The sequence below is a fragment of the Carassius gibelio genome, chromosome B3, assembly GCF_023724105.1.
Source record: "Carassius gibelio isolate Cgi1373 ecotype wild population from Czech Republic chromosome B3, carGib1.2-hapl.c, whole genome shotgun sequence".
NCBI classification, from domain to species: domain Eukaryota; kingdom Metazoa; phylum Chordata; class Actinopteri; order Cypriniformes; family Cyprinidae; genus Carassius; species Carassius gibelio.
In genome coordinates, this window is record NC_068398.1 from 12,139,130 (window position 1) to 12,160,457 (window position 21,328).

The following is a 21,328-nucleotide window of genomic DNA, read 5'->3' on the forward strand; positions in this document are numbered from 1 at the left end:
CCTCAATAGATTTGTTGTAGTCTACTTGGATGATATCCTCATCTATTCATCATCACTTCCTGAACACAGACGCCATGTCACTCTGGTCCTGCAGAAATTGAGAGCCCATCACTTATTCCTGAAATTGGAGAAATGTGAATTTCACACCACGTCGGTACAGTTTTTGGGCTATATCATAAATCAGCATGGTGTGCAAATGGACCAGAGGAAGGTGGATACCATCCGGAACTGGCCGCAGCCCACTACAGTGAAAGAGCTTCAAAGATTCCTCGGATTTGCCAACTTTTACAGGAGATTCATCCATAACTACAGCATTATCAGTGCTCCTCTGACCTCCTCTTTGAAGGGCCAGACCAAGTCTCTATCCTTCTCCCCCGAAGCCATCCAAGCCTTCCAACAATTAAAAGACGCCTTTTCAACCGCTCCCGTCCTCGCCCATCCTGATCCAGATCTGCCATTTGTCGTCGAGGTTGATGCGTCTTCTACTGGAGTAGGAGCAGTCCTCTCCCAGCGGCAGGGTGAACCTTCCAGACTCCATCCATGTGCCTTCTTCTCCAAGAAGCTGTCCCCGGCGGAGCGAAACTATGACATCGGAAATCGGGAACTGCTTGCAATCAAGCTTGCCTTGGAAGAGTGGAGGCATTGGCTGGAGGGAGCCAATCACCAATTTCAAGTAATCACCGATCATCGTAATCTGGAATACCTCAAAGAAGCCAAGCGGCTCAATCCTCGTCAGGCCCGCTGGGCTCTCTTCTTCACCCGTTTTGATTTCGTTGTTACCTACCGACCCGGCTGTAAGAATGGAAAAGCTGACGCTCTCTCTCGCCTCCATCATTCCTCGTCTGAGGAGTACCGCCCTGAACCCATTCTCCCTCCAGCCGTGTATTGGTTCCATCAGAGCGAGAGGGTATGGGACTCAGCTCACGTTCACCTCCAACAGGCAGTGCGAAGGCACAAGACCCAAGCCGATCGTCGACGGACAGACCCTCCCCAGTACCAACCGGGTCAGAAGGTGTGGCTTTCAACCCGAGACATCCGCCTTCGCCTGCCCTGCCGTAAGCTGAGTCCCCGATACATCGGACCATTTACCGTGCAGAGGCAGCTGAATGAAGTCACTTACAGGCTCAACCTCCCACCTCATTACAAGTTTTCACCCTCATTTCACGTCTCCTTGTTAAAACCCTTCATTGATCCTGTCACTTCTCCTCCCTCAGATCCAGGACCTAGGGACTTACCTCCTCCTCCCGTTCCAGTAGAAGAGGAGCCTATCTACCGTGTCCGCAACATCATGGATTCGCGGCGACGAGGCCCCCGGCTGGAATATCTAGTCGACTGGGAGGATTATGGCCCCGAGGAACGCTCATGGGTACCCCGCGAAGACATTCTGGACCCAACCCTCCTCACCCAGTTTCATGCAGACCATCCTGATCGTCCTGCCCCCAGAGGTCGTGGTAGGCCTCGCCGTCGCCAATGCCCCTCTTCTCAAGCGTCAAGAGCCGCCTCGGGAGGAGGGGGTACTGTCAGGATTCCACCACCATCATCATCACTCCCTCCACCCACTCGCTCGTCATCCCCTGAATATTAATTGTCATCACCTGCATCTCTTCATCCTCATCACCGTCACCTGCTATCCTTCATCACTGCTCACCCTTATATACCCACTCTCAACCTTCAGTCTCCGTCTGATCTCGTCATTACATGGCTTACAGACTCTATCTCAACACTCACCTGAGAATCCGCGAATCTTCTGAGAACCCTCAAAGATCGGCCAATCTTCTTCTGCCTTCAGTCCTCCTTCGGTGATTCCACTTCCACTTACTGTGATCAGAGATCATTCCGTTGTATTGATATTGGTCCATACTCGCTCTCACTCTGATATTCCCGTCTGGTTCGGAGCATTCTGCTAATAAAACTCACATACGGTCCATCCTGTCTGCCTCCTGTCTCGTTTGTGACACATGTAAGGTCACGTAGTCATTTTTAAAGCCTTATCTATTGATTCTACATCTTATTTCTATTATTATGATCTGTATATATTAATATAAAATAATGATTTATAATAACTGTTAAACTAATATTGCTTGTGTGTAATGGATTAACAATAATATCAATAATATAAAAATTATATAAATCATATCAAATAAGTTAACATTAAAGCCAGAATTTTTTTTTTGTTCTAGTGACCTTTAATTTGAAACAAGATAAACTGGGGGAGTTACTTTTTTTGTGTCAGACATGTGTCACTTTGTTCACATCTGATTGGTTCAATTTCAGTTTGTGATCTCTACATAAGAACTTAACCTGCCACGGAGCAGGTGAGGCGTGGAGAGTTACTTTGGCAATCAATGCTGGCAAAATCCAAGCCACTTTCATGGTACCTAAAACCCAGGATTGGTGCAGACTAAACTGAAATTTACCTGGCCAGCCAGTTAATTACTTAAGGCAGTGGTTCTCAAACCTGTTCTGGAGTACCCTGAGCCAGGCGGTCCCATAGTTTAGGCTGCTCACAGAGAGCCTGCGATGAGCCCAAAGCTGTGAGCCTCCCCTGGGCAAGCCCGCACTGGGCCTGTTTAGGTTTGGTGTGGGCTGGCCCTACTGTGCCCGCAAAAGGCCAGCATAGGCCCCAAAAAGACATGTTTGCAGGAAATGGTTAATTATTATCGCCACCTACAGAGAGATCTTTAGGGAATAATATGAAAATAAAGCCTCATGGAAATAACAGTGACAAGCTTTTTTAATATATGATGAATAAAAACTATATATCAAATAACTACAATGTTAAATAAACACACAGATATATTGAGAAGTGAGACAATAAACATCTACCAACCCACCTACCCTTGTACAAACAGAGAGTGAGAAATGAGTGAGTTATGACTGTACACATTGCTGGAAAAATTTCTGACTAAAATTATGAATAGTTACATAGCAGTACACACTACATAGAAAACTCCAGCCATCTACTGACCAAAGACACCAGGTGTAACAGATATGCAGGTCATCGATTCATGGGTTAAATTCAGGCATATAAAATGAAACCTTTTTACACTAAATGCCTGGCCTGGCGCCAGCCTGGCTGGACTTAATTTATTTACGATACCCGTGCGAGCCTCAAAGGAGACACGAAACCCCCCACATTTCACACACACAAAAAGAAACCTTTCTTAAAGTTCCTTACCTTCGTCATTTTATTAAAGAGCCAGTAAGATGAAAATTCTAAGCTTCCTATCACTGTTTATAAGTCCTGTACATTAGGTTTAAATCCATCCAAGGTTAACAAATAAAAAAAAAAATATCATTTTAAAATTACCTCAATTCTCAGAGATCCCCAAACGGTTCGCGCGAAGCTGTTCAAAAGATTCAGTTTCCTTAAACCCCACCTTTCGGTTGCATACTGTGTTCTGATTGGTCAACTGACACAGTTTTGATTGGTTGTTCCGCACACAACTTCACGGTAAACAATGCATTAGCATCTGTTTGGGGTGAATTATGTCTTATTCCTCTTACCACGAAGCAAACAGTAAAAAAAAAAACTTGAACAATCTCGCTGCTTTTTCTTCTGTTTGGGTTTATTCAAGCCGCGCGCATCAGTTTGAATCTGAATAGTGCGTTCAACGCGGGGGTGTGGTCACATTAGATATAACGAAGGGAAACATGAATAACAGACATCGCGTTGTTTTCATATGGATTACTTTATCACAGAATATCTGTTTTCGCCAGCAGTTTTAAAGTAGTTTTAAAGTAGACATGTCAAGCTTTCTATAGATATCTCTATCATGTCTCTTCGTTGAGTAATCACAGAGTTACACTTCATTTTAATGACGTTTTTGTAAATGAAGATCAGCGCAGACAGGCTGTAGACAGCACACATACTGATAAGACGCTCGGGAGAAAACAAACATATAACTTATTGCATTTGAATGTAACTTCGTGTTTCTATCAGTTATATATGTACTGTTTGGTGTTTTTGGAATTGTCATGTTGTGACCCAACTATCCACCTGTATAAAAGGTGTGTAAAAATTTATTAATCTTGAATTATGAACTTGCTAGAATATCACTGCTGAGATCTGACAAGCCTAAGTTATTAGGGTGGGTGTTTCCACAGAGACAAAGGAACTTTTTCCCGCTTCAGATCGCGGACGTTCATTGGTTGTTCACGCGAACAGAGGTGTGAACCATTTCAAGCCATAAGAGCTGACCCGGAAGGTCCAGCCCTCTCTTACCTCTCTTCCCTCTTCTAACCTGCTTCGACCCTCGTCACTTCCGCTCGTCCGTCCGAGCGGCCTCGGGCCGCTCTAATATTGAGAGGCTAAGAGGACAGCCATTCTCATGGCTCCTTCGGAAGCTTTCGTTTCCGTTGTTTTTGTTTCTTTTCTTTATTTTATACTTTAGTTTATTCAACTGTTCGCCTCTCCACACAAGGAATTCTTGAACATAGTTTGTTGAACCTTTCAAATACTGCGCGATTCCGCAGTAGCCCCGAGCCGGAAGACAAAGACACCACGCTCACGCCAAGCTCCAGCGCAGCTCACACGCGCATCACACGGTCTCACGCCACACACGCTGGACCCTGCAAGCATCATTCTATGGAGAATTTAAATGCTGCTTAAAGTTGTCTATGATTTGAATCGTTGGTGTCTTTCAAGGACTACTGTCTGTGAGTTTGCATAACTGCTCATTCTGTGACCAACGCTCTCTCTCGTCCTTTCTCTTTCATTCATTCTCTCTCTCTCTCTCTCTCTCTCTCTCTCCCTCGTTTGGATTCCGTTATGTCTTGTACAAAGTTTACTGTCTGTATTGTCTTACGCGTATTTACTCTGTGTGGTTTGTAGTTTGATGTATTATTAGTTCAATTATTAAAAACCCATATATTCATGATTGCCTCCAAACCGCTCACATTACGAGTCAATGAGATGCCTGATCTAGCTACAAGCTTTACTTTTAGAAACTAAATTTATCATAATGATAGGATAATGTTTTCATGGCCAGAGAATATTTTTCCATGAATTATAAGAAGTGATAACTTTATTGAAAATTGATAAGTTAATGTTACGGCCGTTTGCTGGACAAACCACTGTTTGATTTGCAGTAATTTACAGTAAGAGATATCACAATAATTGATATGAAGAATGGAATATTGACATATTAATGAGTAAATTACAGAGCCCTGTAATGAGTTATTGATGAATGCAATTGATCTATTTTTCATAATCAATAAAATTTAGTGTAACTGTCATATGAGATATATATTAATCATATTCCTGATTAATTATTCAAATTCCCTATATATCATTTGAGTTAATTATTATGTACAACCCAGTGCGGCTACACAGGTTAGATGCCATATTGTATTTGACGTGGATGGACAACAGGGATAGGTTAGATAGATAGGGGGGTTTGATGACATAAAAAAAACTACTCTTGGTTCCCCAAAAGTTCTTAAAATAAACTGAATTGTTTTTGCGAAGAACGTTTAAAAAAATGTAAAGGAACTTTTTTCCAGTAACAAACCTTTAGTAGAATGGAAAGATCCCATGGATGTTAAAGGTTCTTTGTGGAACCATAGATGCCAAAAGAATGAATTATTAATTTTAAGAGTGTACAAAAGAGTGACTTTGGTTTTACATTCTGAAATCAAACACAATGTATAAAATAAGAAAAAAATATAAACAATATATCCATTATTGTAAATTTGCATTTTATATGAATCAACAGACAAATGATGCACAAAAGATTATTATTATTTTTTTCACTTATAACCCACCTGTAGATTTAAGGATGAACACTTTGCTGTCTCTTCCCAGGGAGTTTGTGGCGGTGCACGTGTATTTTCCTGGACTGAGTGCTGAGGACTCGATCACCGAGGAGCTGATGTTCAAGTTCAGATGATCTGAGGACCATGTGTAGTCAGGAGCCGGGTTTGCCTTCACTGAACAATCTAGCATGACCTTATCATCTTTAATGATGGTCTCTGTTGAACTGGAGTGTTGTGGTTTATCTGAAGAGGACAGAGATAAATTTCTCAGCACAACGGCATCACGATGAGCAGCTGTTAATAACAGATCACTAAAAATTAGGGCTGTCAAAAATAGCGCGTTAACGACGTTAATTAGTTGTTTGTTGTTAATTACGTCAAATTTTTTAACGCATTTCACGCATGCGCAGTGTGACAAATTATTCAGGTCAGCTCAAAAACAGCGGGGAGCACCGCGACGAAAACACAGAAGAAGCTTAAGGTTTTACCCCATTTACTCTCAAATACATTCATGCCAAACTCGATAAACAGAGACGACTTTAGTAGTTGATACGCTGGAGCTTCTTCCTGTTATAGCGTCTTGTGTTTCACACTGCGCATGCGCAGAACGCATACAATGCAGCGAAAATTACAGCTGTTTGGGAAAGCATATGCATTTTTACTTGGTTTTACTGGCACTTGAAGCCTTCAGAACGTGAAAATATCGCTCCTTAAGTATTGTGGCAGAGCAAATGAACACCTCCCAAAAACAAGAGTGCCCAGAGTGCTGCTTATGTGATGGTGGCGCATGTTTGTGTTTCTGAGTTCATTCTTTCGAGTATGCATAATTTCATAGATATGTGGCTATATTTAACCACTGGTTCACCTAAAACTCTTACACTATCTGTAGTTAAATGGCATGGTTTGATATAGTGCTCAGGTAAATTTGATCTAAGTAAATGTTAAACTTGAAATTTCTTTGAAAGACTTTGAAATTCAGAAAAAAAGAACCACATATTGATGAATCAACACATGAAAATTATGTATCTGTGTCCTGTTATTTATCTTTTGGTATGCATTTCAGAAAAAAACATGGTTAGGATTCAGGTGTAATTGCAAATAGTGATTAATCATGATTAATCCACTGAAAATTCTGATTAATTTGATTAAAAATTTATATCATTTGACAGCCCTACTAAAAATACAACTGAAAACGTTTAATCTGGGTTCACGTGATTACAGTATACTAATATTTGAATGCAAATCTCTGTCTGAAATATGATAGTTGCACATTCTTCACACTAGAAGGCCCTACAGAAAATATAAACTGAATTATATTGCTAGCTTAGCAATAATAAACTTACAGTATACTTCGACATTACGAGGTTCTGATGAATATTTAGGAGAAGGTTGAGGTCCTTCTGCTCCCAGATCCAGCTCTGCTTCACACCTGTATTGAGCTCCATCATCAGCTCTGTCTGGACGGATCAGGAGTGTGACAGTTTTATTCACTGGGGTCTTGTCAGTGTCACTGAAGGTGGTTTGATGCAGCAGAGTCTGTCCTTTGTACCATTTGACAGTGAGATACTGAACAGGAGCCACATCATGAACGTCACACTGGAGCTCATACTGCTGTCCCTCTTTCATTGGTCCTCTGTGATTCACAGTGCTGATGGACACACTGTCTGGAGTCTCTGTGGAGGAAGATTTACACACTCTGAAATCTGCTGTGATGAATGTTCATTTATTAGATATTTCTGAGAATGAACAGGAAAAAATATCAGTAACTGAGAAACTCACTGTAAATGGTGACCGGGAGCTTTACTTCACACTGTGCACCTTCGTTTGGATTTATGTAGCAGAATGGGAACATGTCCCATTCTGTCAGTTCTGACACTCTCCATGTGATCAGATTCTGGTTTTTGGTCATAGGCACTGCTCCCTCACTGGCTTCCCATCCCATCCCTCTATGTAGGACTGATGTTTTACAGTTAACTTCAACAGAACCGCCGTATCTCACAACAACTCTCTGTGGATTGAGCTGAAGAGGACATTCAGCTTCTGCACCTGTTAAACAAATTGAGAAGGATTTTAATTAAACAAAACTCACAAATCTCACAGCTTTTCAAACATTTAATATTTTCTAATGTTAATAATATCAAAGTTTCTTTTTCACTACACAATTTTATCATCTTTATACTATTAATTCACAGTATCTACGTTTTATAATGCCATTATTATCAATCTTTTCAAAATATCTGTCGTTTAATCCATTAAAATGGTTAATCAATGGATCATTTGGTGCTTCAATACATTTATAGATATCAGTTCTAGAGTTTTGTATTTTATAGAATTGGGCCAAGAACATTTATTTAATAGCTTGATAAAAAACAAAAGTTGGCAAACTTGTTTAGTTTTAAAACTTGTTTAGTTTTAAAGTAGACATGTCAAGTTTCTATAGATATCTCTCTCATGTCTCTTCGTTGAGTAATCACGGAGTTACACTTCATTTTAATGAAGTTTTTGTAAATGAAGATCAGCACAGACAGGCTGTAGACAGCACACATACTGATATACTGAAAACAAACACATAACTTCATAATCATATTTTGCGTTGTGATTCGGAGATGTTTGTTGGTCTAAATAAAGTTGGTAATGAACTCTCTTTTATGGCCAAACGCTTTGAAAATCCCGCCTTGTACTCACCGAGATTAGAAAAGCAGTCATCAGTGAAATGTTGTGAACACAACAAGGATTTGTTGTACTGCTCTGGTATTGTGGTAAAAAATGAATTTTAGCCATTGGTTCTTCTGATCTTCATTCTTTGGCAGTGAAAATAAAACAAACTTGCCTTTACAATTAAAAACACACTGTCTCCTCGACATAATGCTATCACACCAACCAGAGTGTCTGTGTGGGGGGTGGGGCAGGTCAGAGTTCCGTTTCTCCCAAGACGGTAGGCGGAGATTAATATGCAAAGTGTTCCTAGTGACGTACATAGAGATGGGCAAAAGATTTGAAATCTATAACGACTCGTTTCAGCGATTCAGAGTCGACTCCTTACTTTAGAGGCCAATAACTTTATAAATGGTGTACTTTTTGGTTTAATTACTTTGCACATTGTTTACACTGATGGACAGCTACATCATACACTGTAATACGGGTAATTTTTGATTTCCCATCTGTGTGGCTCTTTAATAATATGTATTTCGAATATGTTTGTGCGTTGTATAAAATGGTTAATCCTTGTTATGTGAAGAGTATAAGTTGCTAGCTTATACTTTGGAAATGTTTATCCTAATTTTAATGTTCTCAAATAAGTATCATGAGTCTGTAACCCTACCCCTGACCAGCTCATAAAACTTTATGACCCCACTGGGCAACAGGACAGGAAAGAGCCCGTTCACCGGTACCTTTTTCTCAATGTATCCTAAACTATTACTTTTTCAATGTGGTCTCAATGTATTAAGTATTGCTTTTGGTGCATTAGAGATTCCCCATATAAATTGGAGAATCTGCAGTTTTTATCGTGTGCTGATCAAACGTTAAATATGTGTAATTCTGCATTTGAATGTAACTTCGTGTTTCTATCAGTTATATATGTACTGTTTGGTGTTTTTGGAATTGTCATGTTGTGACCCAACTATCCACCTGTATAAAAGGTGTGTAAAAATTTATTAATCTTGAATTATGAACTTGCTAGAATATCACTGCTGAGATCTGACAAGCCTAAGTTATTAGGGTGGGTGTTTCCACAGAGACAAAGGAACTTTTTCCCGCTTCAGATCGCGGACGTTCATTGGTTGTTCACGCGAACAGAGGCGTGAACCATTTCAAGCCATAAGAGCTGACCCGGAAGGTCCAGCCCTCTCTTACCTCTCTTCCCTCTTCTAACCTGCTTCGACCCTCGTCACTTCCACTCGTCCGTCCGAGCGGCCTCGGGCCGCTCTAATATCGCCGGCCCTCTCAGCCGGAGGCTGAGAGGCTAAGAGGACAGCCATTCTCATGGCTCCTTCGGAAGCTTTCGTTTCCGTTGTTTTTGTTTCTTTTCTTTACTAAGTTTATTCAACTATTCGCCTCTCCACAAAAGGAAGACGAATTCTGGAACATAGTTTGTTGAACCTTTCAAATACTGCGCGATTCCGCAGTAGCCCCGAGCCGGAAGACAAAGACACCACGCTCACGCCAAGCTCCAGCGCAGCTCACACGCGCATCACACGGTCTCACGCCACACACGCTGGACCCTGCAAGCATCATTCTATGGAGAATTTAAATGCTGCTTAAAGTTGTCTATGATTTGAATCGTTGGTGTCTTTCAAGGACTACTGTCTGTGAGTTTGCATAACTGCTCATTCTGTGACCACGCTCTCTCTCTCTCACCTCTCTCTCGTCCTTTCTCTCTCATTCATTCTCTCTCTCTTTCTCTCTCTCTCTCTCTCTCTCTCTTTCTCTCTCTCTCTCTCTCTCTCTCCCTCGTTTGGATTCCGTTATGTCTTGTACAAAGTTTCCTGTCTGTATTGTCGTACGCGTATTTACTCTGTGTGGTTTGTAGTTTGATGTATTATTAGTTCAATTTATAAAAACCCATATATTCATGATTGCCTCCAAACCGCTCACATTACGAGTCAATGAGATGCCTGATCTAGCTACAAGCTTTACTTTTAGAAACTAAATTTATCATAATGATAGGATAATGTTTTCATGACCAGAGAATATTTTTCCGTGAATTATAAGAAGTGATAACTTTATTGAAAATTGATAAATTAATCTTACGGCCGTTTGCTGGACAAACCACTGTTTGATTTGCAGTAATTTACAGTAAGAGATATCACAATAATTGATATGAAGAATGGAATATTGACATATTAATGAGTAAATTACAGAGCCCTGTAATGAGTTATTGATGAATGCAATTGATCTATTTTTCATAATCAATCAAATTTAGTGTAACTGTCATATGAGATATATATTAATCATATTCCTAATTAATTAGTCAAATTCTCTATATATCATTTGAGTTAATTATTATGTACAACCCAGTGCGGCTACACAGGTTAGATGCCATATTGTATTTGACGTGGATGGACAACAGGGATAGGTTAGATAGATAGGGGGGTTTGATGACATAAAAAAAACTACTCTTGGTTCCCCAAAAGTTATTCAAATAAACTGAATTGTTTTTGCGAAGAACGTTTAAAAAAATGTAAAGGAACTTTTTTCCAGTAACAATCCTTTAGTAGAATGGAAAGATCCCATGGATGTTAAAGGTTCTTTGTGGAACCATAGATGCCAAAAGAATGAATTATTAATTTTAAGAGTGTACAAAAGAGTGACTTAGGTTTTACATTCTGAAATCAAACACAATTTATAAAATAAGAAACACCCAAACCAACATTCAGGGAAAAAATATAAACAATATAACCATTATTGTAAATTTGCATTTTATATGAATCAACAGACAAATGATGCGCAAAAGATTATTATTATTTTTTTCACTAATAACCCACCTGTAGATTTAAGGATGAACACTTTGCTGTCTCTTCCCAGGGAGTTTGTGGCGGTGCACATGTATTTTCCTGGACTGAGTGCTGAGGACTTGATCACTGAGGAGCTGATGTTCAAGTTCAGATGATCTGAGGACCATGTGTAGTCAGGAGCCGGGTTTGCCTTCACTGAACAATCTAGCATGACCTTATCATCTTTAATGATGGTCTCTGTTGAACTGGAGTGTTGTGGTTTATCTGAAGAGGACAGAGATAAATTTCTCAGCACAACGGCATCACGATGAGCAGCTGTTAATAACAGATCACTAAAAATACAACTGAAAACGTTTTATCTGGGTTCACGTGATTACAGTATACTAATATTTGAATGCAAATCTCTGTCTGAAATATGACAGTTGCACATTCTTCACACTAGAAGGCCTTACAGAAAATATAAACTGAATTATATGGCTAGCTTAGCAATAATAAACTTACAGTATACTTCTACATTAAGAGGTTCTGATGAATATTTAGGAGAAGGTTGAGGTCCTTCTGCTCCCAGATCCAGCTCTGCTTCACACCAGTATTGAGCTCCATCATCAGCTCTGTCTGGACGGATCAGGAGTGTGACAGTTTTATTCTCTGGAGTCTTGTCAGTGTCACTGAAGGTGGTTTGATGCAGCAGAGTCTGTCCTTTGTACCATTTGACAGTGAGATTCTGAACAGGAGCCACATCATGAACGTCACACTGGAGCTCATACTGCTGTCCCTCTATCATTGGTCCTCTGTGATTCACAGTGCTGATGGACACACTGTCTGGAGTCTCTGTGGAGGAAGATTTACACACTCTGAAATCTGCTGTGATGAATGTACATGTATTAGATATTTCTGAGAATGAACAGGAAAAAATATCAGTAACTGAGAAACTCACGGTAAACAGTGACTGGGAGCTCTACTTTACACTGTGCACCTTTTTTTAGGTTTATGTAGCAGATTGGGAATATGTCCCATTCTGTCAGGTTTATCACTCTCCATGTGATCAGATTCTGGTTTTTGGTCATAGGCACTGCTCCCTCACTGGCTTCCCATCCCATCCCTCTATGTAGGACTGATGTTTTACAGTTAACTTCAACAGAACCAGCATATCTCACAACAACTCTCTGTGGGTTGAGCTGAAGAGGACATTCAGCTTCTGCACCTGTTAAACACATTGAGAAGGATTTTACTTAAACAAAGCTCACAAATCTCACAGCTTTTCAAACATTAAATATTTTCTAATGTTAATAGAATCAAAGTATCTTTTTCACTACACAATTTTATCATCTTCATACTATTAATTCACAGTATCTATTATTTATTATTATTAACCTTTATTTAACTAGGAAAGTCACGTTGAGGTTAAAACCTCTTTAACAAGTGAGACCTAGTCAAGGCAGTGTCAGATAGCCAAATTAAACAGATAACAAACCACAGACAAAACCAACATCATCAATAGATACAACAAAGAATTCAGCATCATAAACAATTAGGTATTGCCTAATACCCTATATCATACTGTTCACAGAAACAACATTAATAAAATCATATTAATAATACATTTAAGTGGAAGTGGAATTATCAAAACATCTGCATTTAGCAATGGCCAATTCTTTTATTCTATGTTTAAAATCACCTAAAGAGATGAGGGATTGTAGTTTAAGTTTAGTCTGCACTTCATTCCAGGACCAGGGGCCATAATAGAACAGGCTTAGCTTTCCAACCTCTGTTCTAATAGCCGGCACTTTAAACTGTAACCAGTTATATGACCTGAGATTGAAGGAGCTTTGAATTGATAAAAAAATTCCTATATAAATATTTTAGAAGTTTCCCTAAAATAACTTTGTAAATTAAAATGTACCAATGTCAAGCCTGCGCAAATGCAGAGATGACCATCCTACCAAACTGTAAAGTAAACAATGATGTGTCCTAAAACTAGAATTTGTGATGAATCTAAGAGCAGAGTGCTAAAGGGGGTCAAGTTTGGACAAGGTGGACAGAGAGGCAAATCTATAAATAGTATCCCCATAATCAATCTGTGACAGAAAAAAGCTAACAATTAAATGTTTTCTTGCAGCCAAGGAAAAACAGGACTTTAGTCTATACAGAAAACCCAATGTGAATTTTTATTTCTTTGCAAGAAAATCAACATGATATTTAAAGTTTAGGTTTTTATCCATCCAAAATCCCAGATATTTGTAATTATCTACAGACTGGATGCAAATTCCATCTAGTGACTTGATGGAGAAAGATGGTAGCTTTGTTTGCCCAGTTTGAAAGACCATAACTGGTTAAACAACAGCTTCAAATCTAGTAGGGCATGTTGCAGGGTATTGAAATCTGCCTGTAGATTTGAAAAAGCTAATTTAGCTGTGGGGGCACAGGAATACAGAATTGTATCATCTGCATAAAGGTGATATTTACAAAAAATATCTGCATTTTATATCTGCATTTTATAATGCTATTATTATCAATCTTTTGAAAATATCTGTCGTTTAATCCATTAAAATGGTTTAATCAATGGATCATTTGGTGCTTCAATACATTTATAGATATCAGTTCTAGAGTTTTGTATTTTATAGAATTGGGCCAAGAACATTTATTTAATAGCTTGATAAAAAACAAAAGTTGGCACACCATAGACTCTAAAACTACAAAACTATTATTATTGGACTTCACACAAGATAATGTTTCGAGCTAACAGGCTCTTTGGCAGATGATAAAAAACTATTTCATTCATGCCTTTAAGTGATTAATCAAGAATCACATGAACTTAGTAGAAGTTCAGTACTTTAGAAAAAAGTAAAAAAAAAAAAAAAAAAAGGATCAGTCACCGATGACCCTCCAGAGCCAAGTCAAGTCACTGGGTGGTCTGCTGCTCCGTCCTGGGGGACTCCGGCCTCAACCATGGGGGCGTGTTGGTCATCTGCTTCGCCCTGGGGGACTCCGACGTCGACCACGAGGACGTGGTGGTCATCCGCTCCACCCTGGGGGACTCTGGCGGCGACCACGAGGACGTGGTGGTCTTCTGTTATGCTGATGATACTCAGCTATATATCTCAACGAGACCAGATGAAACTTTCCAATTATCTAAGCTAACAGAGTGTGTTAAAAATGTAAAAGATTGGATGACAAATAATTTTCTCCAATTAAATTCGGATAAGACAGAGATATTAATTATTGGTCCAAAAAAAACTACACAGAATCTTGTAGATTACAATCTGCAACTAGACGGATGTACTGTTACTTCCTCTACAGTCAGAAATCTGGGTGTTATATTAGACAGCAATTTGTCTTTTGAAAATCATATTTCCAATGTTACAAAAACTGCATTCTTCCATCTTAGAAACATTGCCAAGCTACGAAACATGTTATCTGTTTCTGATGCAGAAAAGCTAGTTCATGCATTCATGATCTCTAGACTGGACTATTGTAATGCACTTCTAGGTGGTTGTCCTGCTTCGTCAATAAACAATCTACAGGTAGTCCAAAATGCAGCAGCTAGAGTCCTTACGAGGTCAAGAAAATATGATCATATTACCCCAATTTTACAGTCTCTGCACTGGCTACCTATTCAATTCCGTATCAGTTACAAATTATCATTACTTACCTATAAGGCCCTAAATGGTTTAGTTCCTGCGTACCTAACTAGCCTTCTACCACGCTACAACCCATCACGCACCCTAAGGTCACAAAACGCTGGACTTTTGGTAGTTCCTAGGATAGCAAAGTCCACTAAAGGAGGTAGAGCTTTCTCACATTTGCGAGTCCTTGTTTAATGTTACAGTTATTTCATGTCCGTCATCCTTGCCTTGCCTAGTGTTCGTGTCTTGTTCATGTTATGTTTTGGATCTTCTGGTTTTGACCCTGCCTGGCTTGTTTACCCGTTTGGATTACCCTTAAATAAAGATTCATACCTGCACTTGGTTCTCTCTCCTCGTTCCTGTATCACCGGACGTAACAGTACTATGTAGCCTATGTGATGTATATGGTTGAAGTGCTTGTTTTATATTGTGCTGTATTGCAATGTGTATTCATGTTATTTGATGTATGGTGTTTTTCAAATGATTTTGAATGTTTTAGCACAATAAGGAGGGTGTCTTTCTGACTGTGTTTTAGGAGCTGGCCTGTGTCACGGTTTTGAATGACTGTTTTTGTCTGGTGTAAAGTATTGCACATTTACACATGCTATATTGGGGGTTGTTGAACCTTTATGGTATCAACTTGCTACCAGCTAAGCCTATTTGTGTTTTAGAACTTTTGACGAGTTAATACATTTTGGTTACTTGTATTTTGGTTACAATGTATTGCTTGACATTGATAGGCTTTACAATGTAGTGCACATGAATGTGTGACATCACTGGCGCACAGCCAATCACATGCCTTGCAACACAGAGCAAGTATGATTCACTTTTTGTGAGAGATCCAGCGAGATTCCAATCTAAAGGGTTAACGTTTTTGTTAAAGGTTAAGCGATTGTAGAATATGATGAATTTAAACACATCTAGACTGAAAAAAGTACTCGTTCTTAGCAGTATTACAGTATTACAGCTTAGCAGTAATAAACTTACAGTATACTTCGACATTAAGAGGTTCTGATGAATATTTAGGAGAAGGTTGAGGTCCTTCTGCTCCCAGATCCAGCTCTGCTTCACACCTGTATTGAGCTCCATCATCAGCTCTGTCTGGACGGATCAGGAGTGTGACAGTTTTATTCACTGGGGTCTTGTCAGTGTCACTGAAGGTGGTTTGATGCAGCAGAGTCTGTCCTTTGTACCATTTGACAGTGAGATACTGAACAGGAGCCACATCATGAACGTCACACTGGAGCTCATACTGCTGTCCCTCTTTCATTGGTCCTCTGTGATTCACAGTGCTGATGGACACACTGTCTGGAGTCTCTGTGGGGGAAGATTTACACACTCTGAAATCTGCTGTGATGAATGTACATGCATTAGATATTTCTGAGAATGAACAGGAAAAAATATCAGTAACTGAGAAACTCACTGTAAACGGTGACCGGGAGCTTTACTTCACACTGTGCACCTTTGTTTGGATTTATGTAACAGAATGGGAATATGTCCCATTCTGTCAGGTTTATCACTCTCCATGTGATCAGATTCTGGTTTATGATCTTGGCCACTGCTCCCTCACTGGCTTCCCATCCCATCCCTTTATGTAGGACTGATGTTTTACAGTTAACTTCAACAGAACCGCCGTATCTCACAACAACTCTCTGTGGGTTGAGCTGAAGAGGACATTCAGCTTCTGCACCTGTTAAACACATTGAGAAGGATTTTAATTAAACAAAGCTCACAAATCTCACAGCTTTTCAAACATTTAATATTTTCTAATGTTAATAATATCAAAGTATCTTTTTCAGTACACAATTTGATCATCTTCATACTATTAATTCACACTATCTGCGTTTTATAATGCTATTATTATCAATCTTTTCAAAATATCTGTCGTTTAATCCATTAAAATGGTTAATCAATGGATCATTTGGTGCTTCAATACATTTATAGATATCAGTTCTAGAGTTTTGTATTTTATAGAATTTGGCCAAGAACATTTATTTAATAGCTTGATAAAAAACAAAAGTTGGCACACCATAGACTCTAAAACTACAAAACTATTATTATTGGACTTCGCACAAGATAATGTTTAGAGCTAACAGGCTCTTCGTCAGATGATAAAAAACTATTTCAATCATGCCTTTAAAGCTGCAGCCGGTAACTTTTGACGCTCTAGCGGTTAATAAACAGAACTGCTTGCGTCTTGCGGAAGAACATCGTAGCCGGAACTACTTCTCTCTGTTTATGTCAATGAAGAATCACAAAGGTACTGGGTTACTCCGCCGCGGTGCCCCTGAAGCAATTTAAAATAGTCTGAATATAAACACTTATTATAGGTGCACCCTAGTGATTCAGGACAAGCCAAAAACACACTTTGGAAAATGGATTCATGGTGTACTCGATTATTATATAAATTTTTCTACATTTTGAACACAAACAAAGTTACGGACCGCAGCTCTGATTGGTTGTTTCTTACCGGGAGCGGATGACTTTCTGCAAATGGCAATAGGACCACTGGCAGGAGCCAGAGGAGCTTGATTTTTTCACAGATTATCTGTCTCATATTCTACTGTCAGGAAATAATGACAGGTTTAACAAATATGTAAAAAATATATTTTTACAAAAGTTACCTACTGCAGCTTTAAGTGATTAATCAAGAATCACATGAACTTAGAAGAAAAAAGTAAAAAAAAAAAAAAAGGATCTTGGGACCCATTTTATATTAAGTGTCCTTAACTACTATGTACTTACATTTTAATTAATAATTTAGTACAATGTACTTATTGTGTACATACATGTACATGTACAATTATATATCAACTAGCAGTCTATAAAGGTGCAAAATGCATCTAATCACACACACACACACACACACACATACATATACATATATATATACACACATATATATATATATATATATATATATATATATATATATATATATATATATATATATATATATATATATATATATAACTCTAAAGCCAGCTCTACCAGTCTGCCATTTCATTTCATGAATAGCCTATGTCACAACATGAGTGTCAAAAAATCAAATGAAAATAAAGTGAACTATATTCAGTACTCTCTGGAAACAAAGACCATACAAGCTGAAATACTGGAATATTGTGAACAGAGAGTGACCCTACTCTTAAAAATGTTTAGAAAAAAACTCTCCTTCATATTTAAAAAAAAAAATAAGGTTCCCTTTGGCAAGTTTGGATGTGGTTACCTTTAACAATGTGATTTTACCTATTAAACTTAAACTTTCAAATATGCTCATACTGCAAAATAAAAAATAATAAAAATAAATAATAATAAAATAATAATAATAATAATAATTAGAAATAAGAGATTGGCCTACTATTTAATCTAATACAGCTAATATGTTGCACTGCCCCTGCGGTATTTTGGGTAAATGTGTGTAAAACTAGTAAACTTTTAAAAACTCTCAATTCAGAACATCGTTGTGCGATCAGAAATCGATCATTTAAAAGTCTGGTGGCTCAGCAATTTGCGACTTTTTGACATTCAGTTTCTATGTAGCCTCGGAACAGAATTAGTCAAAGGTCCATGGCATGGAGGCGACATAATATTTTTGAGATGTGAGACTTTTTGGATTTACAGATAGCTCCTATAGAGGATTAAATTAAGATTTCGATATTCGTTGATTAATCTTGTAGCCCAAGTATAAAGACATTTTTTTATTGTCTGACTAAGAGCCTGTTAGCTCGAAATTACCTTGTCTGAACAATAATCAATTGTTTTGCATTTATAGAAGCCTGTCTATTGTCAGTATGATCAAATGCAACAAAAACAAACATGTCAACTGAACAGAAAGAATGTTGCACCCCAAACACTGGTCCTACGATAAATAATAAAGTTAAAATCATTTAATCTCCAAATAAAGTAATAGCTAACATTTAGGAACATTTCAGATAAACAGATCTTTGCACTTCAGGCGTTAAACAAATAAAACATACAAACCTGTGAGACTCACAAGCTGTGAAACTGCGAAGAGATAAACAATCAAATGTTGAAACATGTTCAGCGTTCTCAAGGAAAAGTAATTGATCAGAAAATATTGCAAATAATGCCGCGTTCCAGACAACACATAACCCGTGTTTTTCCAACCTTCTACCAGTGAAAGTGCACTGGAACGGCAATCAAACACGTGACTACCCACCCTAAAACTCGTACTAGATCGATGTACTCCTATGCTGTGTTCGAAATGCCATACTATCATATACTCTTACTGTTTATGCAGTATCCAGTATGTATGCTGTACATAGTGTGCACATTTTCTGTATGGATCCAATACTCGGATAACCTACTTTATTTACCAGAATCTGATAAATATAACTCAAGCACACTGAAATCAGAAGCTGTGTTCAGAATGGCATACCACCACACAACTCCTACTATATTGCTGTATGCTGCATGTATACTGTGAATAGTATGTGAATGTTCTCTATGCATATAATTCCCGGATTACCCGCTACATTTGCTGAAATTTGATGAATGCATCTGAAGACACTCCATGTGATACTGTTTCACAGAACGCAGCGCACTTCATGTAATGTTTCATCTTCAAACGCGTGAGTGAACTGGAGGCGGGGAATGGTAATTATAAAACACTTTTATACATACATGTTACTGTAAAGTACAAACTATAGCTGTGTATCTAAAAACAATATCGTAAGTAGGACATAAATTGTACTTTAATCTCTACAGAACGTTTTCGTCACCTTTGTCTCTGAAGTGCTTTATACAGTGCAGATTAATTTAAAGATACTGAATAATAAAAATATCGAAGAAATCTAATATATAAATAATTTGTTGGCAGAGACTTTTTACAGTAACTCCGCCCACCAAAACCTTGCTGCGATAAACAGCACTGCAAAAGATGCCCATTTATCTGTAATATCAGTTGCGCAGCGGCTGCAAGACGTGTGATAAATCATTTTGACACGAGTTCGAGGCCGCCCTTTACCAAAACTTGGTTTTCCCAACACATATCATATAATATCAGAAAGGCATTTATTTTCAGTAAAAATAAAGGAAATATTTAAAACCTTGAAATAAAACGTCTCCTTAATAATGCGTAGTTATTAGGTGGTTAGCAGTATATGTGTAGGAAAGTTTAATTGTCCCAATAAAGTTGTATTCATTTAATAATATTTTTAAATATGATAATTTAAACACCCTATGTTATTGCATACTGTTTTATAATGTACTACAGTACTGAAATATAAATATCTACCAACTTACTACTATTTACACAATTATTAGTTCTGTTCAGTATGTAAAGTCCATGAATAATGAAATGAGTTCAATTGGGCAATATCGCATTGATTACTAGTATGAATCCTTAATTAACAAGCCTTTGTAAAAATAATAGTTAGTACATATATTTGTGATGTAACAAACTCAGCAGCTGTGCTGAATTATTGTTTCGTCATGTGACAACACTTTAGCACACTACTCTGAAACATGTGTTGCTTATTGTATACTCCATCACACACTATTCTTCAAAAAAATAGTAGGAAGTTGTGGCCCAATAGAGAGTTGGGCTCCCAATCGAAAGGTTGTGAGTTCGAGTCCTGGGCCAGCAGGAATTTTGGGTGGGGGGAGTGCAATGTACAGTTCTCTCTCCACCTTCAATACCATGACTTAGGTGCCCTTGAGCAAGGCATTGCACCCCCAACTGCTCCCCAGGCGCTGCAGCATAAATGGCTGCTCACTGTGTGTGTGTTCACTGCTCTGTGTGTGTGCACTTCGGATAAGTTAAATGCATAGCACAAATTCTGAGTATGGGTCACCATACTTTGCTGAATGTCACATCACTTTCACTTTGTCGATAGAAATGATTGTAAATGACCTCGTATGGTCCACCATGCTGGTTTTTATTCTTCTTTTGGTTCCCTCTCGAGAACAGTCTCTCAACATAGCATTAATACCTTGAAGACTCCCTTCCTTCCTAAACTACCTGAAATATTATTGTACAACACCAGTGAAATTGCAACTCTCACTGGCCAATGCCAGCCAAGATGGTGAATGGGGGCGTGCCCCCGCCACTATATAATGCATTGTATTGGCGGCAAAACTCAGAATCTTCCTCTTTCACATATCCTACTGAAGACAGCTGTAGAGAATACGCAAGAAGGCGGATTTCCCTCTCAGAGTTCCAGCATGTGGAACATTTTTAAATTGTATTTGGGACCAATCTAGGCTCTGGACACCCACAAGTTCTGCATCCTTTGCCTGGGTCTCGCCCATGCGGAGTCAGCACTCACCGGGTTGGGCTGGGGGTGGAGTGGGTGCTTTGAATTGTGACATTATGCGTGGTCGCCCACGTGCAGATATCGCGAGGAATTCTCAGTGCAGGGTTTAGGGCTAGGAGGAACATCGCCCTCGGTAATTTCTGTCAGCAATGTCCCACCGCTGCCAGTGAGCCGCTGGTGGGACGATATCTGCACGTGGGCGACCATGCAG

General features: G+C 38.8%; 1 protein-coding gene and 1 long non-coding RNA gene across 48 annotated transcripts in view; one reads left to right on the plus strand and one right to left on the minus strand.

Moving 5' to 3' along the window:
- The window catches only part of LOC127953334 (uncharacterized), a 69,645-nt gene extending 57,609 nt beyond the window's left edge, over positions 1-12,036 (plus strand). Inside the window, exons 2-3 of one of the 2 annotated variants that reach the window (XR_008153137.1) lie at positions 7,146-7,273; positions 11,888-12,036. This is a non-coding gene — a long non-coding RNA (uncharacterized LOC127953334). Of the gene's footprint in view, positions 1-7,121; positions 7,274-11,887 lie in introns of both variants that reach the window. The other variant, XR_008153138.1, reaches the window with a different exon arrangement.
- The window catches only part of LOC127953295 (intercellular adhesion molecule 1), a 126,295-nt gene that overhangs the window by 59,021 nt on the left and 45,946 nt on the right, over positions 1-21,328 (minus strand). For 15 of the 46 annotated variants that reach the window (XM_052552373.1, XM_052552372.1, XM_052552350.1 and 12 more), the window contains exons 3-9: positions 15,827-16,156; positions 12,151-12,417; positions 11,715-12,044; positions 11,244-11,477; positions 7,537-7,803; positions 7,101-7,430; positions 5,767-6,000 (exon numbers count right to left, since the gene is read on the minus strand). The exons of 3 other annotated variants lie outside the window; for them this stretch is intronic. In XM_052552373.1, coding sequence (XP_052408333.1) covers positions 5,767-6,000; positions 7,101-7,430; positions 7,537-7,803; positions 11,244-11,477; positions 11,715-12,044; positions 12,151-12,417; positions 15,827-16,156 — 1,992 coding nt within the window. Of the gene's footprint in view, positions 1-5,766; positions 6,001-7,100; positions 7,431-7,536; positions 7,804-11,243; positions 11,478-11,714; positions 12,045-12,150; positions 12,418-15,826; positions 16,157-16,262; positions 16,530-18,820; positions 19,035-21,328 lie in introns of those variants that run through there. 28 more of the 46 variants (XM_052552380.1, XM_052552384.1, XM_052552388.1 and 25 more) reach the window with 21 other exon arrangements.